Genomic DNA, 22,402 nt, shown 5'->3' on the forward strand with positions numbered 1-22,402 from the left:
AACATGCATGCCATGTATGTCTACACTGTTTTTGCAGTGCGGAGAAGGCACGAAAAATAACAGGAAGGTCGAAATATTACAGACCAATCTTGCGAACAAAATAAGGAAACAATGAAACAAACAAAATCCGACACAATCAACTTGTTTAATAAAACAATAAATTTCCATTTATCTGATTTGTAAGTATCAAACATTAGCACCGCCAGTCAGGAAAAGTCATATTAAATTAACCTACCCACACTTGACATATGAAATGTGATTGGGTAAAAAGAAAATTAATCGGATTGGTAACTTCCTCTTTGGGGGCATGCTTCGTCTTGAGGTCGTCTTGAACCATCAGACTCTCCTTGGGTTGGAAGCTTGACGGATCTGAGTCTAGGGCTGCGGGCTGATCACCATACGGAATATAACATCGGCTGCCGAACCTGCACGATGCCAGAAAAGGTTAGTTGGGACTTTATCAATTTTTGTTATTGATCATTCTCTTCTTCAGGGGTATCTCCGAAAGAACTGTACCGTCGCAGGATGTAATGTCTCTACAAGAAGGCGGTGCCGTCGAAAAAATATTTTTGAGGGTTTTACCCCGGGTTTTACAGCTGCAACGAAATAGATCGGAATAGTTTCATTGAGTAATAACCAAATATCCCATATATTTTATTTTCGAAAATTGATCGGGCCGTTCTTGAATAGCAATTTGAAAATCACAACGCATTTTCATGGTGTGCTCTGATTGCTGCATTGAATCCGTGGAAAGAATTCAAAATGATCTATATGTTTCAAGGACGAAGCGATCAATGTTCAAAATTCAAAAAGAGTATTAAAAGCTGTCTTTCCTTGCTATGTATTAAATTGCTAAAATTATCCAATCTTGCATTTTAGAGTCGGAATTTATTCGGAAATCAAAATACTCAAAAATGACAATTTATAATCGTACAGTTCTGTCAGACACACCCCGCGCCTGTCCGATATATAAGATCACTTTTTTAAATTCACAAAGATCTGACCAGGCGGGGAGTGGCGGCCTACTTGAATGATTTTTTCGACGGGGTGTTTGGCTCGAGCTGCTGAATTCTTAGTAGCCTACCTTTTTTTTTTCAAAAATAGGGACCCATATGTAAGGATTTTGGTTAATAGAGGTCCATAATTTTACATTTGTATCACCCAAAATTCGCGCGTAGTGCAAGAAAAAAAATCCGGATTTTTAAGTTGCATAATCTGATAATGTTGACGTTTATTGAATTTGCTGTGTTTTTCGGACATATCGAGGAAAATTGTTCGGAGTACAATGTAGGCCTAGTGAAGTTGAAGAACTACAATCAAGTGCAAATTTCCCTGGGACACTTGTTCATATTTCGCGCCCTCTGTTCAATAAAACCTGTCATAAGAAGTTCACCATATGATATTTTTACTTGTATAGTTTCCAACTATTTCGAATCCCCTCCCTCCCCCCACCCAACCAATGTTGGAGCAAACATATAGCACATTTCAAAAATAATGCGTTTGGTATACAACATTAAAACAGGGGAGAGGGGACGCTCATTGAACTATGGAGGTGTCCCAGCAAATTTGCACTTGATTGTATGGATGATACATTACATATATTGCAGAAATTACACATGTCATATTTTCTTCACTGCCTCGTGCACACACACACTCTTCTCGTGTAGAGTCTACTATATTTTAAATGTCTGACGGAACCGGCTTCTTAAACTACCGGCTTAAACCCATGAATCATTTCCTCCCGGGACAAAGTTGTAGATTCCCAGGGTTGTGTTAAGTGTGGCCTGATCTTCATCAAAGTTGTTTTCCCCAAAAGGTAGCATTCTGGGGGAAGGCACATTAGTGCGAAGCAGGGCGTAACCAGACCTGACCTTCCGGGGGGGGGGGGGGCAAGATTGAAAAATTTCCCAATTTCTGATCAAAAGTTGTAACATAGCGAGCGGCTTGCCGCGAACGGGCGGGGTCCAGGGGCCCGCCTTAGGTCCCCTGGTGGGGTCCAGGGGCAAAGCCCTGGCGGGGTCAAGGGGGCGGAGCCCCCTGAAGCTCCTGGTTTTTGGCATATTAGAAGCTAAAAAATCAGTGTTTCAGAGATCTTCTTCCTCTTTCTTTCCCTTTCTCTTCCCCTTTTCTCTTCTCCTTCCTTTTTTCTTCCCTCTTTTCTTTTCTTCTTTCTTCTTCCTCTTTCTTCCCTCTTTTTCTCTTCTTTCCCTTTCTCTTCCCTCTTTTCTCTCCTTCTCCCTTTTCCCCCTTCCCAATTTTTAGCTCTTCTTCCCAGTTTTTTCGTGACCGGGGGGGACAGCTTGCCCCCCCCCACTGGTTACGCCACTGGTGCGAAGCCCGGTGCGAAGGGTCATAAGCTAGTCCGAAAGGGGCTTATAAAAGCTTATAAAGTTAGGGTTTAGGTCCGGGTTTAAGTCATTTTAGGGTTTATGGTTAAGGTTAGCATTAGAGTTCCCAGCAAACACAAAATATTTTACAGAAAACGTTTCAAAAAACGTTCAAAAAACATTTTTGAAAATTTGTTGCAAAACATTCTAAACAAAATGTCCTGTAAGTGTTGACAAAATATTTTTCAAAAATGTTTGCCCAAAATGTTTTTCAATAACGTTTTAAACACATTTTCACGACCTTTACATAACCTGACATTTAAATGTTATAAAAACGTTTTGAATTGTGTTTAGGATAGGGTCAGGGTAGGGTTCCCGGGTAGGGTTACGCCAAAGTTAAAGTCAGAGTTCAGATTAGTGTCAGAGTTATCATATAGGGTTAGGGTAAGGATTAGGGTTAAAAACTAAGTCATTGGATTTCTATTAAATGACCTGTAACCGTGGGTTCTGTACTATAGCTTTCTTTACAGGTACCCCAAATTAATTTAAAAGAGGTTTTTGTTTTTGTTTGTTTGTTTGTTTTAACTCCTTCAATCTAATTTCATTTGACTTTTTATGAAAATTGTTAATTCATGTGCGACTCTAACTCACATTGGAGGTTTGTGATTTCGAGTCATATTTGGTCATAAACTGTTCATTCATTCCTGTAAAGCCTAGTGTCACCATAGGTAGTTGGGGTTTTGTCTCTACTCACCATGCTCACAAGAAGACTGAATCATAGCTAGCCTCGTTCATAAAAAACAGGAAGCACTGATTTGAGTAAGGACATACTTTTAAATACAGCGCCATATATGACAGCCAGTATTCAGAAATCGAAGAAATGACATTCAACAATTTGACATCAATCTAAGTAGCAAATTTAGGCCTGAAAATACCTTTTGATGACGGGGGGGCTATTTTGAGGGGTATTTGTAACTTACAAAACGGTTTCCATGGTTACTTGAGTTACGAAGGTAACTTTGTGTCTATTTTTTCATTTTTCTCAAAAACTAATAACACAGTGATAACAAAAGTTACGTATATTATACGGGCAAGGAATCCAATTACTACACTGGAATTTCAGTGACTTTAAGACAAGCAGTTCGTTATTTATGATAAGAAAAGAGGTACCGCTAGAATGTACCACATTTCCTATCATATATACTGAACCACTTGTCTTGAGTCACTGAAATTTCAGTGTAGTAATTGATTCCTTGCCCCAATAATATACATAACTTTTGTTACCAGTGTGTATTATTTTTGAGAAAAATGCAAAAAATAGTCACGAATTTACCACAGGGGTGTGGTACCTTAATATTACTGTAAACAAACCAAATTTTGGTGCTATAACTTTAAAAAATTCACCGTAGTAAAAAGTTGTTTTAGGGTAAAATGCTGGAGTCCTATCAGTTGCGATATTATTTCTGTTTTTGTTCCACAAACCCTGTCCGATTGAAACTTCCACCTCCCTTCCTCAAGAAAAGGATTTTTCTGGCATTCCGCGGTCACAGCGAGGAAATGCTAATTTTGAGGGGCCAAATCGAAGTGTGCTGTCATTACCGATAAAAAATACGGTAAAATGCCGTGAATTACGGTAAAATATTCATCTAAATAAAGGACACCTGACAAATATTACAGAACAGGCCGTCTTCCACTAACTTTATACTAATTAATCTGATAATTCAAATTGCTTTGTGTGAAGCTTCAATTTTGAGGGAACAATCATTTCAAAATATAAGACTGTCTGCCATGGTTGATACAACTCTGCGAAAAAAACCCAAAACTGATTGGGTCACCAAAAATACCGAACATTTAAAGGCCTAACTAAAATAAGGGGAAAAGAGGGAGTAAGTAGTCACAGTTTCAAATCAAATCAATAACAATTAAAAATAAACATAACAAAATAAAACAAATTTGTCTTTTATTAGTTCAGAAATAAATGAAAATGAAACTTAAATTTGACCAAATAGGCCTATTCAACGTAGGCCTATATGTGACACGTCTCTTAAGTTGCCCGATTGAATATGCAATCAAAAAGATTGCATTTTCAATCTCGCCGTCCCGAATTAGGGACAAATCGTTTTCGACTGTTCAGTCGGTTGATTTGAATTTTCAATCAAAGGGAATAATTCTCAATTTTTTTCATTCTTTTAGCGATTAAAGTTAGGGGCAAATCTTATTCGATTGAACTTTCAGTAGAAAGGATTGATTTTCATTGTTTTTTCAATCTTTTGCGGTCCAAAATTTTTGGGGACAAGTGTTTTCCAGTTGAAACACATGTCACTTGGCAGTACATTAGGAGTAACACTTGATTAGGTATCGGAATCAGTCTACAAAGAGAGTTACAGTGAAAAAAAATTTCAATCTATTTTTCAATCTATTTAGATTGATTCCTATCATTAATCGTTAAAAGGTTGACATATTTCAATCGGCCAATTTAAGAGAGTATACGGTGACGTATAGGCCTATAGCTTTTAGTGCAATGATAATAATTATAGGGTAGGCCTATGGACTATGGACGTTTAATTCGCAGACAACGAAAAATTGGGTCTTTTCGGTTGTTATAATCGCATTCAATAATTAAAACAGCGGTCAATCATTGTGGCGCTACCTTCAGGATCCATTTCACTAAACTTGTAACCCTTTGTAACTCAAGTAACCATTCGCAAAGTTATGAACACCCAACACAAGACGTAACTTTATGAAGGCTCCCTGTAGTAAATCCCTATCCCGTTTGTAAGTAAGTTTAGTGAAATACGGACGATTTCGTAAAGTTGAGTGAAATGGAGAACTTTGTTTGCTTTGCATGCCAGGTAATTTTCAATGGATGTATATTTTCCACACATTTAATCAAAAATAATAATTGCTGGTTTTTTTTGTTCAATGCATTATTACAGTGTTTTAAGGTTACCATGCCAAAAGTTTTTATCCATAATTTGTTTGGAGTGGGCCTTTGTAAGAAATTTGTAAATTGACAAAGATGACTGTTGACATGATTTATGGCAGTGTCGTTCAAATGTTTTGTATAATGATGACCGAATTAAAAAGACTAGTTTGCGTGTGACGTCCTGTCAACCAGACCAACAATGATGTACTACGCAGGTCAGCAACCAATCACGTCGCGCCTTTGCCCTGACGTCAGACGCAAACTAGTCTTTTTAAATTCGGTCTTCAACATAATTCTGAATAGGAGACAAAAAAGGATTGATCAAGTTGCGACGCACATTCAATGCAAATACAAAAACGAAACAAAACCGAAATGAAAGACTTGAATCAAACTATTGACATCATTTAAAAATTTACTTGACAAATGTGACTCCATATATTTTGTCATCCATTATTAATTTGTTTTATATTTTGTATCTGACTTTACAGGATAACCACCGGCAGACAGAGTTGCCTGACGACCAGAAGAAAAAGGGCGGCAAGAAAGACAAAAAGAAGGATCTTAATGAGCTGAAACAAGAATTAGAGTTCGTAAGTATTCCAGGAATATATGAATAATGTACAGCTAAAATCACAGAATTGCAATATAAAAACAAACATCTTGACATTTTCTAAGCAACATTCTATTGTAGAATTAGTAATTGCCACTACATACTATTATCCCTGAATCTCATGTCAGTAATGGTGCACGAATCGTGTTTGGCGAGAAATATTTTATTGTAGAATTAGTAATTGCCACTCCATCCTATTATCCCTGAATCTCATGTCAGTAATGGTGCACGAATCGTGTTTGGCGAGAAATATTTTATTATTGTCAAATCTTTTGATTTAAAGTATTAAAAAAAAGCATATGCCTATACCGTAAACGTTCGGCTAATGGCGCTATGGGCTCCCTTGACATAACTGAAATTTTAGACACAAACTAAAAGTGCCCTCCCATGAAAAAAAAATCCCACTAAATCTCTATTTGTAGCCTACATGAAAGTTACCCCAAGGCAAAGGAGCCCATGTGCGCCATTAGGCGAACGATTACGGTACTTTTGGGGAAAAAACGATGAAATTATAATTCGGAATTATAAGAAAAAATCATTGTGAAAAAAGTTCAAAAACTGGATTTTCCACCAAAAATATTTGAACCACCATAGCCGGTTACGCTAACACAATTATTCTGAACGTTGCGAGCTGAAGTGATCACACAACTTCAAAGCTGTAACATTTAATGTGATGAAAATATATCATGTACTTACTCATTGTTGTCTAAATTGCTAAATATCTTGTTCTCTTTTTCCCCTTTTAATCACAGGATGACCATAAAATTGACCTACCGGAGCTCTACAGGCGTACGGGAACGGTCCCGAGTAAGGTAATTTTCGTTCATGTGTGGTTATACAGGGTGTCCCAGAAAAAACCGAATGTGGTGATATTTTAAAATGTGTTTTCAACAAGCAATCACTTTTTACATAAGTGAAAGCCACATCGTTAGCGAACATAATGCAAAATCCTGAGCTAATTTGATAAAATAGTTTTGAAGATATTATCTTTGTGAAGTAAAAATAACGGCGGGCAAGATACATTTGCAATATTTGGCAGTAACTTCAAGTCGTTGATGGAAAGGTTATAGTAATTTGTAGAAATATATTTTATTAAAGTAAACCATTTCTACATGTAAAAGGTAGTACTCAAAGTAATCGTGTTGTTTTATTTCTATTTTTCCACAGGGTTTGACGAGACAACAGGCCCAGGCGACTTTGGATCGTGATGGTCCCAATTCCTTGACGCCTCCTCCTACGACGCCAGAATGGATCAAGTTCTGTCAACAATTATTCGGTGGATTTGCCACGTTGCTCTGGATTGGTTCTTTTCTGTGTTTCTTTGCCTTCGGTATTGAATGTGCCACGAAAGATGAGCCAGTCAAAGATAATGTAAGTTTGCAAGAGTGTAGTGTGGGTGCCCACTGTCCAATCTGTCTAATAGAGGTTATCCGTGTTCTATAAGCTGCATATCCTACCAGCGACTCCTATACCTTGTTTAGGACTTTCAAAAGAAGGACCTACATGTGCAACCATGACTATTTCAAAATAGCCCGCCAAAGTCATGCAGGTAACTCCGAGGTCGTGCATTGAATTAGTTTGAATGAGGAATACTACGGGAACCAGTGCCTTTTGTTAGAAGTCACGCATGAGTAAAGTGGATAACCTCTATTATGCAAGAATCAAATTCTTTGACAATTCTAAACCTTCGTCTTTCAATGAAAATATTATTTGTTGGTATGTCTCATTCCCACAGTATAACAATGTTTTCCGTTTTGAGAAAATGCCACCAAAGTTGTTGGTGTCAATAATCGAAGTATATGCATTTAGTAGTAAGTTTGTGTTGTCAATTACATAAGAAATGTTTGAAATACTTATGAATATGAACAGGAAAGCTCGTCCTTTAATTGATTTCAACCCATCACCATTACATCTATAAGACATGGTTGGGGGTAAGACCATCCTCTTTATGCAGCTCACGTTCGGAAAGTGGTGATCTGGGCGGAAAGGCTGCATAGTGAGTGTGCCGAGTGTAGCTAAGCGTGGATGGCAATTTGACTACTTTTTTTAAACCACTGAACTTGATATAACGTTCTTTTGAATCCGTCTTGGAGAACACTCTTGCAGATGTAGTATTTCATGCTGTCTATTGTTTTATATGTGTCATTAAGTAATTTGCGATATGATTTTCTATTTTGCAGTTATATCTAGGTATTGTGCTGGCGTCTGTCGTCATCATTACTGGTGTATTCTCCTATTTCCAAGAGGCCAAATCCTCCAAGATCATGGAAAGTTTCAAGAACCTTGTACCACAGGTAAGTACAGGTACAAATGACAATTACCATACTGGGATGTGCCGCATACATGGGTCACATTTCGACCATTTGGTATACCAATTACTTTTTTTAGGTATATAGATGGGAAATTGTTAAAAGTTTTCTTATAAATAGCTCACATTTGCCTTACTGTAGCACAATATTTTAAAATGTACCAACAATTTCTCGAAATTTCGTAAAAACTGCAGATGACAGAATGTTTGGGCTATACCGATGGGTCTTGGAATACCGAGATATTAACTTGAAGTGACCTTTTGGTATCTCGGTAAAAACTGTACTCGATACCCAAGCCATTACGCAAGTACCCTTTTTTTATGGAGGAATGAGCGAAGGGAACATGTAATTGAGTGGACTAATAGGATTTTAGCCTCCGGGCAGATAGGGGTGATGGAAGTTTAAATTATCATAATATTACTTTGTGGCATCTAAACAATTATGTATAGCTGAAGATGAAAAGAAAATTAATGTTGAACTTTAGCTAATAGTAATATTCAAGATTGATTATCTCAATGTTACAATCAGGAAATCTCATTACTCTGTGGTCACTCGATAGTTGGCCCAACAATAACTTAGAAAATATTCTTGATCCTTCACCCAGCTCAAAGAGTTTACCATGATTTGCTATGGATAAGTTCTGTAGATTTAGTCCATTGACTAAGGTCAGTGACCATTGTTAAGGAGAAGGCCCATGGAGTACATTGTATAATTTTTGACAAAAGGAGTTGTCCTTGTCAATTTGTAGCCATGTACTTTTGATTATTTACATAGCTTCTCCAAATCACTGTGTATACATCCATCCCAAAATCTGATTGCTATTATTATATGGGTGAATGGACAACAAAAGAATTGGTTTCTCCATAGGGCCTGTACTTAAGCAATTTTTTGGAACTGGCCGGTGACTAAGTCTTTATTGTGCGAATAATCGTGTGTCCACCAGTAATGCTGACAAATTGAATCTCAACTGATTTTAAAATCCTTTCAAAGATCACATTTATAATATAACTTAACATTTTCCTCTTTACTCTATACGCTACGTCGTTTACAGGAAGCTTTGGTTATGCGAGACGGACAATGGCAGTCAATTGACGCCACTTTGGTCGTGACCGGTGACATCGTAGAGGTCAAGGGTGGCGACAGAATCCCAGCTGATGTACGTGTGATGGAGGCACGTAGTTTCAAAGTGGACAACTCTTCACTGACCGGAGAGTCGGAACCACAATCTCGATCTGCTGAATTCACTCATGACAATCCTTTGGAGACCAAGAATATTGCATTCTTCTCCACTAATGCTGTAGAAGGTGGGTCACGCAAAAAGGTCATCAGGGGTCAAATGAGGTCAAAATACAGATTGTGCAATTTTATGACACTAGGTGAAAGTACTTTACAAGATATGCCAGTTATTTTCATTGTAATTTCAAGGTCATTAGGGGTCATTTGTAATCCAAATTGTTGGATTATCACTTCTTTGAAAATAATAAATAATTGTTGTGGGTACGGGTGTCACTTTAATCATGAACCGCGTAATTTTACCGCATATCCAATTAGCAGGAATTTAAATAATTTTAAATAATTGACTGAAGTCATTTAATTCGCACCGAACGGTGTGTAATAGAATCGGTATGGTTTTATGAAGACTATCATTTCTGAAAATGTTAGACTTTGTGACTCTGATCGGCAGTGATGTTCACAAGATGTAAGATTTACAGAGTTTAGCAGAAGTAAATAAAAGTGGTGAAAATACTCATTTTAATATAATGCTGTCTTAATTTAAGCTTTTAGAAATGATTTGACACCTTTTTTCATATTTCCATAAGTTGCTGAACCCTCCTGATAAGAAACGATATCCTCATTGAACATTTCAGGAACCGCCCGTGGTATAGTCATCAGAACCGGCGATCGTACCGTGATGGGACGTATCGCTGGCCTGGCCTCTGGTCTGTCCGTTGGAGAAACCCCTATTGCCATTGAGATTGAGCATTTCATCCATATCATCACTGGTGTAGCTGTGTTCCTTGGCGTCAGCTTCTTCTTCCTCTCGTTCCCCCTGGGTTATAACTGGTTGGAAGCTGTCATTTTCTTGATTGGTATCATTGTGGCTAATGTGCCAGAAGGTCTGCTGGCTACTGTCACCGTAAGTCAAAACTTGCAGATTAACAACAGCGCATGTTATTTGGAGTGTATTGTGAAAAATCAAATCATTTTGCCTTTGATACCGATGAACTATCCCAGGGCAAAATATTTAGATTTTAGATTTGTCTGACATAAAACTGATGCAAAGTTATTAATCTAATTCATACCAGTCCTTATCAACTCAATTCATTCTCTTAAGTATGTAAAATAAACGTTTTAATCACAAGTTACATTTTGCTCTTCACACAATCGAACAGACTAAAACTAAAATCTCTAGTTAAAAAGCGAAAGTTGCTGGCTGTAGTCCTTAGCTCTCTTGCAGCAAATCATATTTAGCAACTTAAGATGATCGGATAGTTTAAAAGACATTCAAAGGATTTTCAATGGCCAAATTAATATGAAGCTGTTTCACATACTATTTCCTTCCACTTCAGGTGTGTCTGACACTGACTGCCAAACGTATGGCCAAGAAGAACTGTCTTGTGAAGAATCTTGAAGCCGTGGAAACCCTTGGTAGTACCTCCACCATCTGCTCCGATAAGACCGGTACCCTCACACAGAACAGAATGACTGTGGCTCACATGTGGTTTGATAACACTATTGTCGAATCAGATACAACCGAAGATCAAAGTGGTAAGCGGAAGTTAAATGTTAGTCTGTTGTTAGCATTTGACCTGTTGCTCTTTGACTCATTCCCCTGGCAAAAAGTAAGAGAAAACGAACAACAGTAGTTGCAAGTACATTTGAAATTACATCATTAAATGTGCTACATGATACGTTTGCTTGTTGCTTTTACTGTTTCTATCATTTGGATAATTTCCCTTCGATCTCTTTGACCATCTGTCTCTAATACCTAATATAATCACACACATTCAAGAGACGGGCTACTTGAGACGTGTTATTTTCATAAACAGCCCGTCCCCCGGGCCCGTCCGTTGCCACTATAGTGGCATACCGACCGCTAAAATACCACGACAAAATTGACCAAATTTGTGATGCTTATCTTCTGTTTGGCCTTTCTAGACCACAATCTTTATTTCGGCCCATTTCGATATCAGCATTAAAATTGCACATTTTTGCGCGCTTTGCATATGTCCCAGTAAAGTAATTTTAAGTAACGAATCAGCTGGACGAATTTGGCAACCTTGGCAATTGTGTCCACTGATGATAACTAGACACTAAGACAGCTCGGGCACCGATATGGACAGGTTACTTTCAGACCGAACAGGTTCCTTTTAGGAGCAGCCTGTCCTGATAGATGCATTTTGGTTGAATTTTGCTTTTATTTTCCAACAGGTCATCAATTTGACAAGAGTGCTGACAGCTGGAAATCTCTGGCACGTATTGCCTGTCTCTGCAACAGATCTGAATTCAAGGCTGATCAGGAGAATCTGCCCATCTTGAAGCGGTATGTATCTATGCCTGTGACAGGTGTTACGACCCCTTGTACATGTTGTATGACACGTGAGAGTTACGAATGTAAGCCATCCGTGGTTTCGATATTTAAAATATTTCACGCGAGCTACTTATTGCACTCCTGAGATGTCTAGAAGAGCTGTCAATGCTGGCGAGCTCTCAATACTTGATAGTTACACAACACTCACTGGTATTTCTTTAGGAGAGCTCTTAAGATCTTGATCGCTCTGACGCATTCGTAACCTGAATAACGTTATTGCATAAATTGAGTTTTAACACAGACTCTGAACCTTCAGAATCTATGGCTTAAATGACTGCTGAATTACTCGGCATCATGTTTGAGGCGTGCTGTTTACAACACTGTTGCACCTTACAATAAAGTTAGATATTGGGGAAATCGCACTCAGATAAAACGTGTCTACAATTATTTAAAGCGTCGTGGCTTAACGCTCGATCGTGTATATTATTTGTGTTTGATCACAGTGTCATGCTTCAAACGTAAATCCCAGTTTTTGTAGTTTGTCTTTTTACAAACAGAACATTTTTAATTATGGTACCGATTTTGTTCTCATACTCACAGTCAAACTACCGGCGATGCTTCAGAATCTGCCCTGATTAAGTGTGTAGAGTTGTCCATGTACGACACAGCAAAGTTCAGAGCGCGTAACAAGAAAGTTGCAGAGATTCCATTCAACTCAACCAACAAGTATCAGGTATGGAATATATTACTAATTCAACTCATTCAAATATCTTCTACTATGATATTATAGTGGGAATTCCAATTGAATGAACGCAGCTTTCAATAGCGTGACGAATTTTTGCGTACACTGCGCGATGTACGCCAGCGTGTGCGACTGTGCGTGAGTAACGCGGAAGTGAACTCAACCATGCCAACGCACTCGTGATTGGATAGCATTGTATCCAAGGTCGTGCGTTCGCGTTGTAGTTTGAAATACGCAATATACGATCGCGGTTGGATCGAGTACAGCTGTTAAAAGCTGCGTTCATTCAATTGGAATTCTTACTATAGTATATCTTCTACTATGATACCAAATGAAATGAAAAATGAAATACTATGATATTCATGACACACCATTACAGATTGCTCCGGGAGGTTGCTATCGATAACAGTTTAGTCTTTAGGGACTTTAATTTTCTCCTATCTTCTGGCTTCCCATTGGATCTTGATGAAGCCCTCTCCCAGCTGTTGTAACAGCTTGTAAAGGTATATCTTATAGGTACCTTCTTAACCATATCCTTCTTCTGGAACCGTAACCCTATAATTTCAAATCCTAACACAAAAACATTTTTCTAGCACTAACCCAAAATTTCCAACCTTAATAAGTGTACCTTATTTTGTAACCCCAAATCAAAATTCTAAAGATTTCTCCAAATGTGCGCTGTGCCCCTTTCAAGTGTGACCCAGCTTGAGTAGCCGCGTTAACGCTTGCTATACAGAGTCTAAGTATGACTGAATTATATGGAGAACAGCGAGCAATGGGGTTCTGCAATGTTTTGTCGCCCTAGACAAGCTCCCATCAGGACTCTCATCTATTTCTCCTCCATAGGCTTAAAATAGGTATTTCATACATAAAATATAAGCTGTTCACATCAAAACAGTAGGTCTGTACTAAGATTGTTTCCATTTTGGTAACACACAGGTATCCATTCATGAATGCGAGGAAGATGATCGTCATCTTCTTGTGATGAAAGGCGCCCCCGAGCGTATCTTGGATCGTTGTAGCACTATCCTGATTAAGGGCGAGGAAAAGGAAATGAACGAGGGATGGAGGACTGCTTTCAACAACGCTTACATGGAGCTGGGTGGATTAGGAGAACGTGTACTTGGTAAGATATGATATGTAATGTATCTCAATGGCAGGGTTTCTTGACTTTCTTCAAGAAATGTCTCAAATTTTGAAGCAGATTGTCATCCGCAACTGTAAATATTTAACAATTAAATGTGTCTTTGTTGCATTTTCAGTGAATGCTAAGTAAGCTCATGTTTAAATCACAAGAGCAAAATGTGCCGTACTGGCAAGTGGTATCTTCGCACGAAAATGTCAAGGGAAATAGTTAAAGTGATACGATCTTGTAGAGTGTTCTCGGTGTTGTCCCTAAGTGTCATTTCAAAGTTTGCAATGTAGCAGGTGGGTGACTACTGATGTTGCAGGGGATCGGATTACACGAGTGTGTGAACATATGAAGCCATCTTATAGTTATTAACTGTATACTAATCATACTATACTATACTATACTATACTATACTATACTATACTATACTATATTATATTATACTATGCTCTGCTCTGCTCTGCTCTGCTCTGCTCTGCTCTGCTCTGCTCTGCTCTGCTCTACTCTACTCTACTCTACTTTACTCTACTCTACTCTACTCTACTCTACTCTACTCTACACTACTTATACAGTTAGTGACAGCAATTGTATAGATGTTAACTTGCAACTTGCTAAAGGGGTACTATAGATTACAGTGGGTTAGATGTTAACCCATAAAATGACTTGGACAGAGCAAGAGCAAATAATGCATTTCCAGTTATGAATGCGAGACGCTTGCTTAATGTTATTTCAAGTATGACGAAAGCTATCAGTGCAATAATGATCATTTGAAACTTTATTTATTTCCTTTCCTTTGCAGGTTTCTGCCACTGCTTCCTACCTTTGGATAAGTTCCCCAAGGGCTTTAAATTCGACACTGAAGAGGTCAACTTCCCATTGGAAGGATTCTGTTTTGTCGGTCTAATGTCCATGATTGATCCTCCCCGTGCTGCTGTCCCAGATGCTGTTGGCAAATGCCGTAGTGCTGGTATCAAGGTACGTTGCTTTACTCATACTTGCAGGTCCGACAATAAAGAATGGCGAAGGGTAAAGATTGTGAATGGGGGAAGAAGCTGATCTGCTTCTACAACGACTCTTCGTCATGAAGTACACGGGTCTCATAATGACTATATTTGATGACATTTTGTCTTTTACCATTTGGAGGGGTCGATTTATGTATGACCATTCGATGCCCCCTCCAACATGGCGCCCGAGGTATGTGTCCCCTTTTTCAACCTAACTACGCTCCTGCTTTTGATTGTAACATCATACAGTCAATTCTTGATGGCAAGTAGGGTTGCATGACTTCAGCTGTCTAGGAGTCACGTGGGTGTCGACTGCACATTTCAGAATTGTACATTTCCATGACCATATTTGGAATCAGCATGAAAAATGCATTAAAATGAGTACAAACAAGCCAAATCTCAAAACTTTGACTTTTTATGCTGAAGCCTATATAGCACGCAAGGCATTAAGATGACTGAATTCTAATTGGTGCTTAAAGGTCAATGTACCTAGTTAGTGCCCAAATGTACACATAAGACATTAAGATGTTAAGGAACGGTCCAAAGAATGAAACATAATTTTACATCATTAATCTCTTACACAGGTTATTATGGTTACTGGTGACCATCCCATCACAGCCAAAGCTATTGCCAAAGGTGTAGGTATCATCTCTGAAGGAAACGAGACTGTGGACGATATTGCTGAACGTCGCATGATTCCTGTGTCTGAAGTCAACCCAAAGTAAGTTTTCAATACAATACAAAAAAACAATGCTTACAGGCCAAAGGGCTCCCCTGTATTAACGTTGAATAAGTTTTGCCTGTATATGCCCCTCCGCATCAGAAATGCGCATTAATTTGTTTCTATTGTCTCCACATAGGGATGCCAAAGCTATTGTTGTCCACGGTTCGGAGCTCAAAGACGTAAGTACCGAAGAGCTTGATGATATCCTAGCTGATCACACTGAGATTGTATTTGCCCGTACTTCGCCCCAGCAGAAACTCATCATTGTGGAAGGTTGCCAACGTGCCAACCAGATTGTGGCCGTAACTGGTGATGGTGTCAATGATTCTCCTGCTTTGAAGAAAGCCGATATCGGTAAGATATAAGATTTATGGAATAGGGAGAAGGGCGGCCTAGCATAACGGTTAGGACGTCCGATTCATGGTCGAACCCCACAGGGCCAACGTGGTGTGTCCTTGGGCGAGACACTTTATCTCGTATGTTCCACTCCACCCAGGTATATAATGGGGCACCGTCCTTGTTGACAGCCACATGGTGTGATGTATCCTAATGGTATCGGAATAAAATTAACCTCTTGTAAAGCTTTGTAAAGAACACATTGGAAATTCGCTATATGAATGCCGACATTTATTGTACGTCTCTAACGCTGTGTATTAATTCCTGTTAAGGGTAACATAATGTTACATTTTCTATGTTTGTAGCCACGGTGGTTCAATACAGAAAATAGCAATATAAACCAACCTCACCTCTCGATATGTCTTGCAGAAAACAGGGGGTGATGATTGTTGTCTCGAAATCCTTAATCTGATTTCATGTTTGTTGTGATTTTGCTTTGGCAGGTGTTGCCATGGGTATCGCTGGTAGTGACGTGAGTAAACAAGCCGCTGACATGATCCTGCTGGACGACAACTTCGCCTCCATCGTTACTGGTGTTGAGGAAGGACGTCTCATCTTTGACAACTTGAAGAAATCTATTGCCTACACCCTAACTAGTAACATCCCTGAGATTAGTCCTTTCTTGATTTTCATCTTGGCTAGTATCCCACTGCCCCTTGGCACTGTCACCATCTTGTGTATTGATTTGGGAACTGATTTGGTAAGTATTTGATGTAAGGTATACTTCAAGTAATGAAAAATGCATTAAAAGAAGTACAAACAAGCCTAGTATTGGTTCAGTTGTTCTTAAGATAGCTCTTGATATTTTGAGCAAATATCTCAAAACATTTTATGTAGATGCCTATGGCTATTATACAAATTGAAAGCAGTATCCAATTGGATATTTTCAAAATGGGTAACAGTGAAAATGCATGAGGTTTTACCTGCCCAGCAACGTTATGTAAAAAACTTGGTAACTTAATGTTCACTTTCTTTCTGTTCTTCAGTGGCCTGCCATTTCCCTTGCCTATGAACGACCTGAGAGCGACATCATGAAGCGTAAACCACGTGACCCCGCCAAAGACAAACTTGTAAATGAACGGTAAGTTCAGATAATGGTTTCCGACAAGGGTACCAACAATTGTTGTGAGGCAATGAATGGTATTTACACATATGAGCCATTTGTCGCATGAACTGTCATTTGTATAGGATAGGCTCCAATTCCATGTTTTTTATCGCTGAGCCTGATCTACACAACCTTACATAACAATGTACCAAACAAAGGGAGCAGAGTAACATTTGAAAACGCACTACGCAAATGTTATCGGTCCAGAACATAATAACAGGATAAAAATTCAAAGCAGATACAATTCAATTCAATTCAATTCACTTTTATTTTTTTCCATATCATATAACAAAATATATCATATGACAAGATATTACAAATTACAAATAAATAAAGTTTGGAATTAGCAAATACATATTAAATACAGGAGATGTGGATGCCATCAAGAACGCTAGGCGTGTGGCTGATGGCACCCAAAGTTACAACAAATCAAAAATAAACATGATAAACTTACAAACACTTAAATCTATGCATAAAGAAATCTGATTATAGCATCAATATCGCAATAGAGCCTCAGTTAGTGCGCATATTTGACGACAACAACAGGCGTGCATATTGGGAACAACCCATTAGTTCGTTAGGGTCATTAGTCCTAAGGGTTAAAGTTAGGGTTCCGAACATTTTAGGCTAGGATAAGGGTTATGAATAATGTAAGGATAAGCATTAGGGTGAGTATTATGATAGGGTTGTTTAGGGTAAGGGTCAGAGTTAGAATTAGAGTCGGGGTTATGTTTAGGGTTGATTAAGGTTAGGTTGAAGTTTAAGGTTAGGGTGAAGATTAGGGTTCTTGACTAAGTTATGGGGTTTCAGACTATCGACCTGTAACCCACATAATAGCATAAAAGAACACACTCTGAGAACGCGAATGTGTGACAATCAAATAGACACAGAATAGAATGCAGAATGACAATCGCAATGTCTTTTGTTTTCAACACAGTTTGATCAGTATGTCGTATGGTCAGATTGGTATGATGCAAGCCTCTGCAGGTTTCTATACCTACTTCGTCATCATGGCTGAGAATGGATTCTTGCCTGATCGTCTGCCCAACCTAAGAGCTGACTGGGATGACCAGACTATCAACAATCTGGAGGATTCTTACGGACAGCAGTGGGTAAGTATCACCATGGAGATGTGAATAGCCTTGCTCCTTTTCAAATGGTTGTGTTTTTACAAATGTAAGGAGACTAGTAACGGTCTATTACTTTGGTTATCTTGGCACTCTTGGTATTTAATATACAATTGCACAAAACACAAAATATTATGTAATCATCCAAAGCACCAAATAAATAATAATAAAAAAGGATAATTGTCACGACATTCACACAAATGTAACTTTAGCACCATTGTATGAAAAATGTTTACCTCATTTACTTAGTATATTGAGGATGCAACAGAAGCTGAAAGCATGAACAGAGCAGTCATAACTAATGCAATAGTCACGACTACGCGTCTACGACTATTCAGTATCGAAGCTACGTAATGCTACTATGTCAACGGGATCACGCTCTTGAGTAATGAACCACGATCGAAATAATCACCACACAAGGTATATGGCACTTGAAAGCATACCAAAGTAGCAAGATCCGGTAACCAAGCGAATTACGTAACCACTTTGATGCTGAATAGTGGACTCCGTCGTGCAACCTAAACATTCGTAGCAAATCCTGAACCATTATGCTGGTTTCATACTTTCTGCCGTTTCATTTCATCATGCCGCTTGTACTTTTCTGCAAACGGAGCGGCACGCCGCTGGGCGGCACCGACATGACTATGAACTTGAAAGCCAATGTTGCCGTTCAGCACCGTCAAACATTGTTTTCTGCTCTCATACGTCAGAGCGGCGCCGCTCCCGAGTTGACTTGAATTCAACCCGATCTGCCGCTTTGGGCCAAGCGGTGGAGTGATCGATATATCGGGAGTGCCGCTGATCACCGCTAGCGTTTCTCGTGCGACTACGTCATCAGAGCGGCAAAACGGACAGCAGCAAGAAAGCTTGAAACCAGCGTTACATACAGAGACTAATCACTAGTGTAAATTACTAATGAATATGTTTTGATGTTCTATCATTTCAGTCCTATGCTCAGCGTAAGGTTCTGGAGTACACATGCCACACTGCTTTCTTTGTCAGTATTGTGGTGGTACAATGGGCTGATGTTATCATCTGCAAGACCAGGAAGAACTCACTCATCCACCAGGGCATGCAGTAAGTAGTCATAAACAGACATTGTTTAAACCCTCGTCTATAATTCATTGTACCTTTTATGATAAATTAAAATTACAAATATATTCAGTTTTACGGACTTTGTCGACGTCTGCACACAAATAAATGTTGGTCATTACATCAATTGAGTGTACTGGTTGTCAATGCATTTATTTATATATTCATCAACAAATCATAAAAGATTCCACCTGTTGTACATTCACGTTTATTACTGACTGATATCAATCATGCATCTCCAACTATACTGATACTTATTTTAGATTTTGAATAATCATGGTAATTATACTATACAAATATAACATACAATCAGTAGCTCCAATTCCACCTACTCCAATTCATAATACATGTCGTCGCTGTTTTGGCATAGTGTCGTATGACGATTTTTGGGCAAAATGAGTTATATAAACGTTCAAAATCTATGAATGAAACTCTATATATTCACAAAGTTTTGAGACCTAAATGTGATTAGTTAATGAGATATGGCACTAATTAGTATGATACGACATGTTTTTTTATGTAACACCCCCCTAAATCTTCATTTTGTGTTTTGGCATACAGTCGTATCATAGTCGTATCATGATACGTCGCCATAGGCCATCGTGTATCTGCAGTTTCCTACTGTTTTGGCATACTGTCGTATCACATGGCGTATCATATATTTTTACATAGGTTGTCAAATTGTGCATATTTTGGCATACTGCCGTATGAGTTTGCAGATTAATTACTTCTAATTAGTGAATGAATAAATAGTTTGTATTATGTTGGGAACAAAGACAAATATATTATTGATTATATTCTTTAGTAATAATAAACATATTTTACTTTGGTGCTCTGCAGTGGGTCTTCAAAAATTGGAAAAACTTTAAATGCGATTTTCTCAAAACGGCATTTTTCGTCATACGACAGTATGCCAAAACAGCGACGATGTGTATAATATCAATCATGCAAGCTTGGGTATGGAATTGACTTGGAATTAGGTCCATGACTTGTTGAGTCCAGGACTTGCGAAATGATATTCATTATCAAAACCAGTTAATATCAAATAGTTACTATTTTTGTGTGTTTGTTTTCTTCCTTGCAGTAACTGGGTGTTGAACACCGGTTTGATATTCGAGACATGTCTGGCAGCCTTTTTGTCCTACACCCCAGGACTTGAGAATGGTCTGCGTATGTACCCTCTTAGGTAAGATCCTATTTTGATTGGCTTTCATAGTACGCTCTCGTGGAAAAATTGAGTTAGCTTGAAATTCCCCTGGACAAGGAACTTACTGCTAATTGTCTCGTTGTAACCCATACGAAACTCGGGGAGCTGATCCTGGTTGCGATGGTCATATGTGGAATGCATAGAGTGTGCGCTCTTGAAGCAGCAAAGTCCCTGTGTTGTCAGTGAAGGTTTTTGGAATGATGTGGGGCCGTAGTGATCAGCGACAACCTGTAAAGTGTGCTGAGGCTTGTAGATCAACGTCTAAGCGTTGTGCCTTTCACTGTGCTTTTCCCTTTTTTTTTGTCACAGAAGGTAGGTGACCCGAATGACAGCTTCTTTACACAATTAAAATTGCGATTTGAAACTGAAGAAAGTTCATTTGTTTCTCAATACTTTACGAACTTTATTCTTTATTGTAAAACAAAGTATACCTTTGAGGTTTATTCCACTGTTCGTGGACATTGTTCACTTTTCTCGTTCAATTGAACTTGACACTTTGGTGTGAATCTTGACGTTTTGCAATGGCATAAATTTAAAGCTGTCACAATTAATAATTGTCTTGCTAGCCAGTGGCCAAATTACTGTATATCACTCTAAATACTTTGAATTTGACTTAGATAACCATTTTGGACATTTTAAACTTGGATACTCCAAGGATACCTGAATTATCTTCATACATTTTTATCTGTTATAAGACAAATAACCAATGTTTACTTTTTATGCTTTTCCCACAACAGAATTGGATGGTGGTTTACTGCAATTCCCTTCAGTATTCTTATCTTTGTGTACGATGAAACCCGTCGTTTCATTCTTCGTCGCCGTCCTGGCGGATGGGTTGAACATGAAACCTACTACTGAGACGATGCCCCCTCACCCCCCAAGGAGCAACCGCAGCCACCCCCTACAATGGTTATAAATTCGCTGTACGTTGCAGTAGACTTAAACATCATGGTCAATCCTCCAATGTTTTCAACAATCGACCAGCGAGTAAAAGAGTCGGAGGAACCTGTCATTACGTTTATTTCCAAACCAGAACCATATGAACGTTGTAGCTTCTCTAGTATAAATGAAGTTTTAATTGAACTAGCGCGTGTATCATTTAAAATATTCACTGATTTCTTTAGGTTACACGGATCAGCACTTTTAGGTTTTTAGTTTAGTTTTGAAATAATTTGTTTTCCAAAATATTTTATTAGTATGAGTAACAGGTACAGGTAGTCAATGTATCGTAATGCATCTTCACTAACATCGAATGTAAGCTTTCTCCTGCTTACTAAACGACTCTACTCAATAGAAACAATACAATTAAATATTGGTAATTGATATTTATCATGTAATCCGAGTATTTACAACTCTTTATATGTGACTTTGTGCAGTCTCCTTAACAAATGTAAACAATTGGTATCATTATACAGCACCTTTTGTTAGCCTATATATTACACTACCTTACACAACATGGTATTATTTGCATACAATTAACACAATTCCTTAATAGGAGTGTGTTAAGGAAGAACTTGCTGGTTGTTTAGATGAGTGACATTGCCCATCACTGGTGTATGGGTATCTTGACATGGTACCCAATACTGGTTCAAAGGGCATTTTGAGGGGTGTGGGCATCAAAAGTTGACAATATGCCTACATAGTATCATATTTACAATGAATTATGTATACACGTAGTATTATTTTTAGTGTATTTGGTGGACCTACAACTCTGGCGGAAATTCGTTGCCACACCAGCACGTTCTGGTGTTAAAAGCACGCAATCGAAGCTAAATATGTGATTCCGTATTTCCCACCCCCCATTTTCCAATGTTGGGAGACTGTAATGTAGAAATGATGACGATTTTGTCCAAATCAACATTGCAATAGGGGAGCGGGAAGGATGTTGGCCAATTAACGCTCAGGTGTGGCAACACTTTTCGCCAAGGTTGTAGGTCAACCTAACATTTTCCCTTTTACATTTGCCATGTATGTATACCTCTAATTAAGTACCTGCTTATATTTAGTGCTATCGCATAAACAGTAATGTGATAAAAATAAAATAACTATGAAATGAATATAATAAAAGCAAGTTTCATGTGTGTTTATTCAGTAATTTTGTTTCATCAACCAGCATAAGAACATTTTCTGCTCTCGATTTTACATAGAACATTGTGTTGTCCAAATATA

General features: G+C 38.4%; 1 protein-coding gene across 1 annotated transcript; it reads left to right on the forward strand.

Moving 5' to 3' along the window:
* Positions 1–293: 293 nt before the first annotated feature.
* Positions 294–22,300, forward strand: LOC140169630 (sodium/potassium-transporting ATPase subunit alpha-2-like). Its single transcript, XM_072192910.1, has 20 exons — positions 294–444; positions 5,742–5,843; positions 6,616–6,675; positions 7,031–7,234; positions 8,044–8,157; positions 9,224–9,476; positions 10,041–10,309; positions 10,743–10,941; positions 11,605–11,716; positions 12,305–12,437; positions 13,386–13,572; positions 14,378–14,553; positions 15,167–15,303; positions 15,443–15,660; positions 16,146–16,402; positions 16,689–16,783; positions 17,745–17,919; positions 18,881–19,011; positions 20,111–20,212; positions 20,971–22,300. Exons 1-20 carry the CDS (start codon positions 433–435, stop codon positions 21,089–21,091), a joined length of 3,057 nt encoding a protein of 1,018 aa, XP_072049011.1. The 5' UTR covers positions 294–432; the 3' UTR covers positions 21,092–22,300.
* Positions 22,301–22,402: the final 102 nt, after the last annotated feature.

The sequence above is a fragment of the Amphiura filiformis genome, chromosome 14 (genome assembly GCF_039555335.1).
Source record: "Amphiura filiformis chromosome 14, Afil_fr2py, whole genome shotgun sequence".
Lineage (NCBI taxonomy): Eukaryota > Metazoa > Echinodermata > Ophiuroidea > Amphilepidida > Amphiuridae > Amphiura > Amphiura filiformis.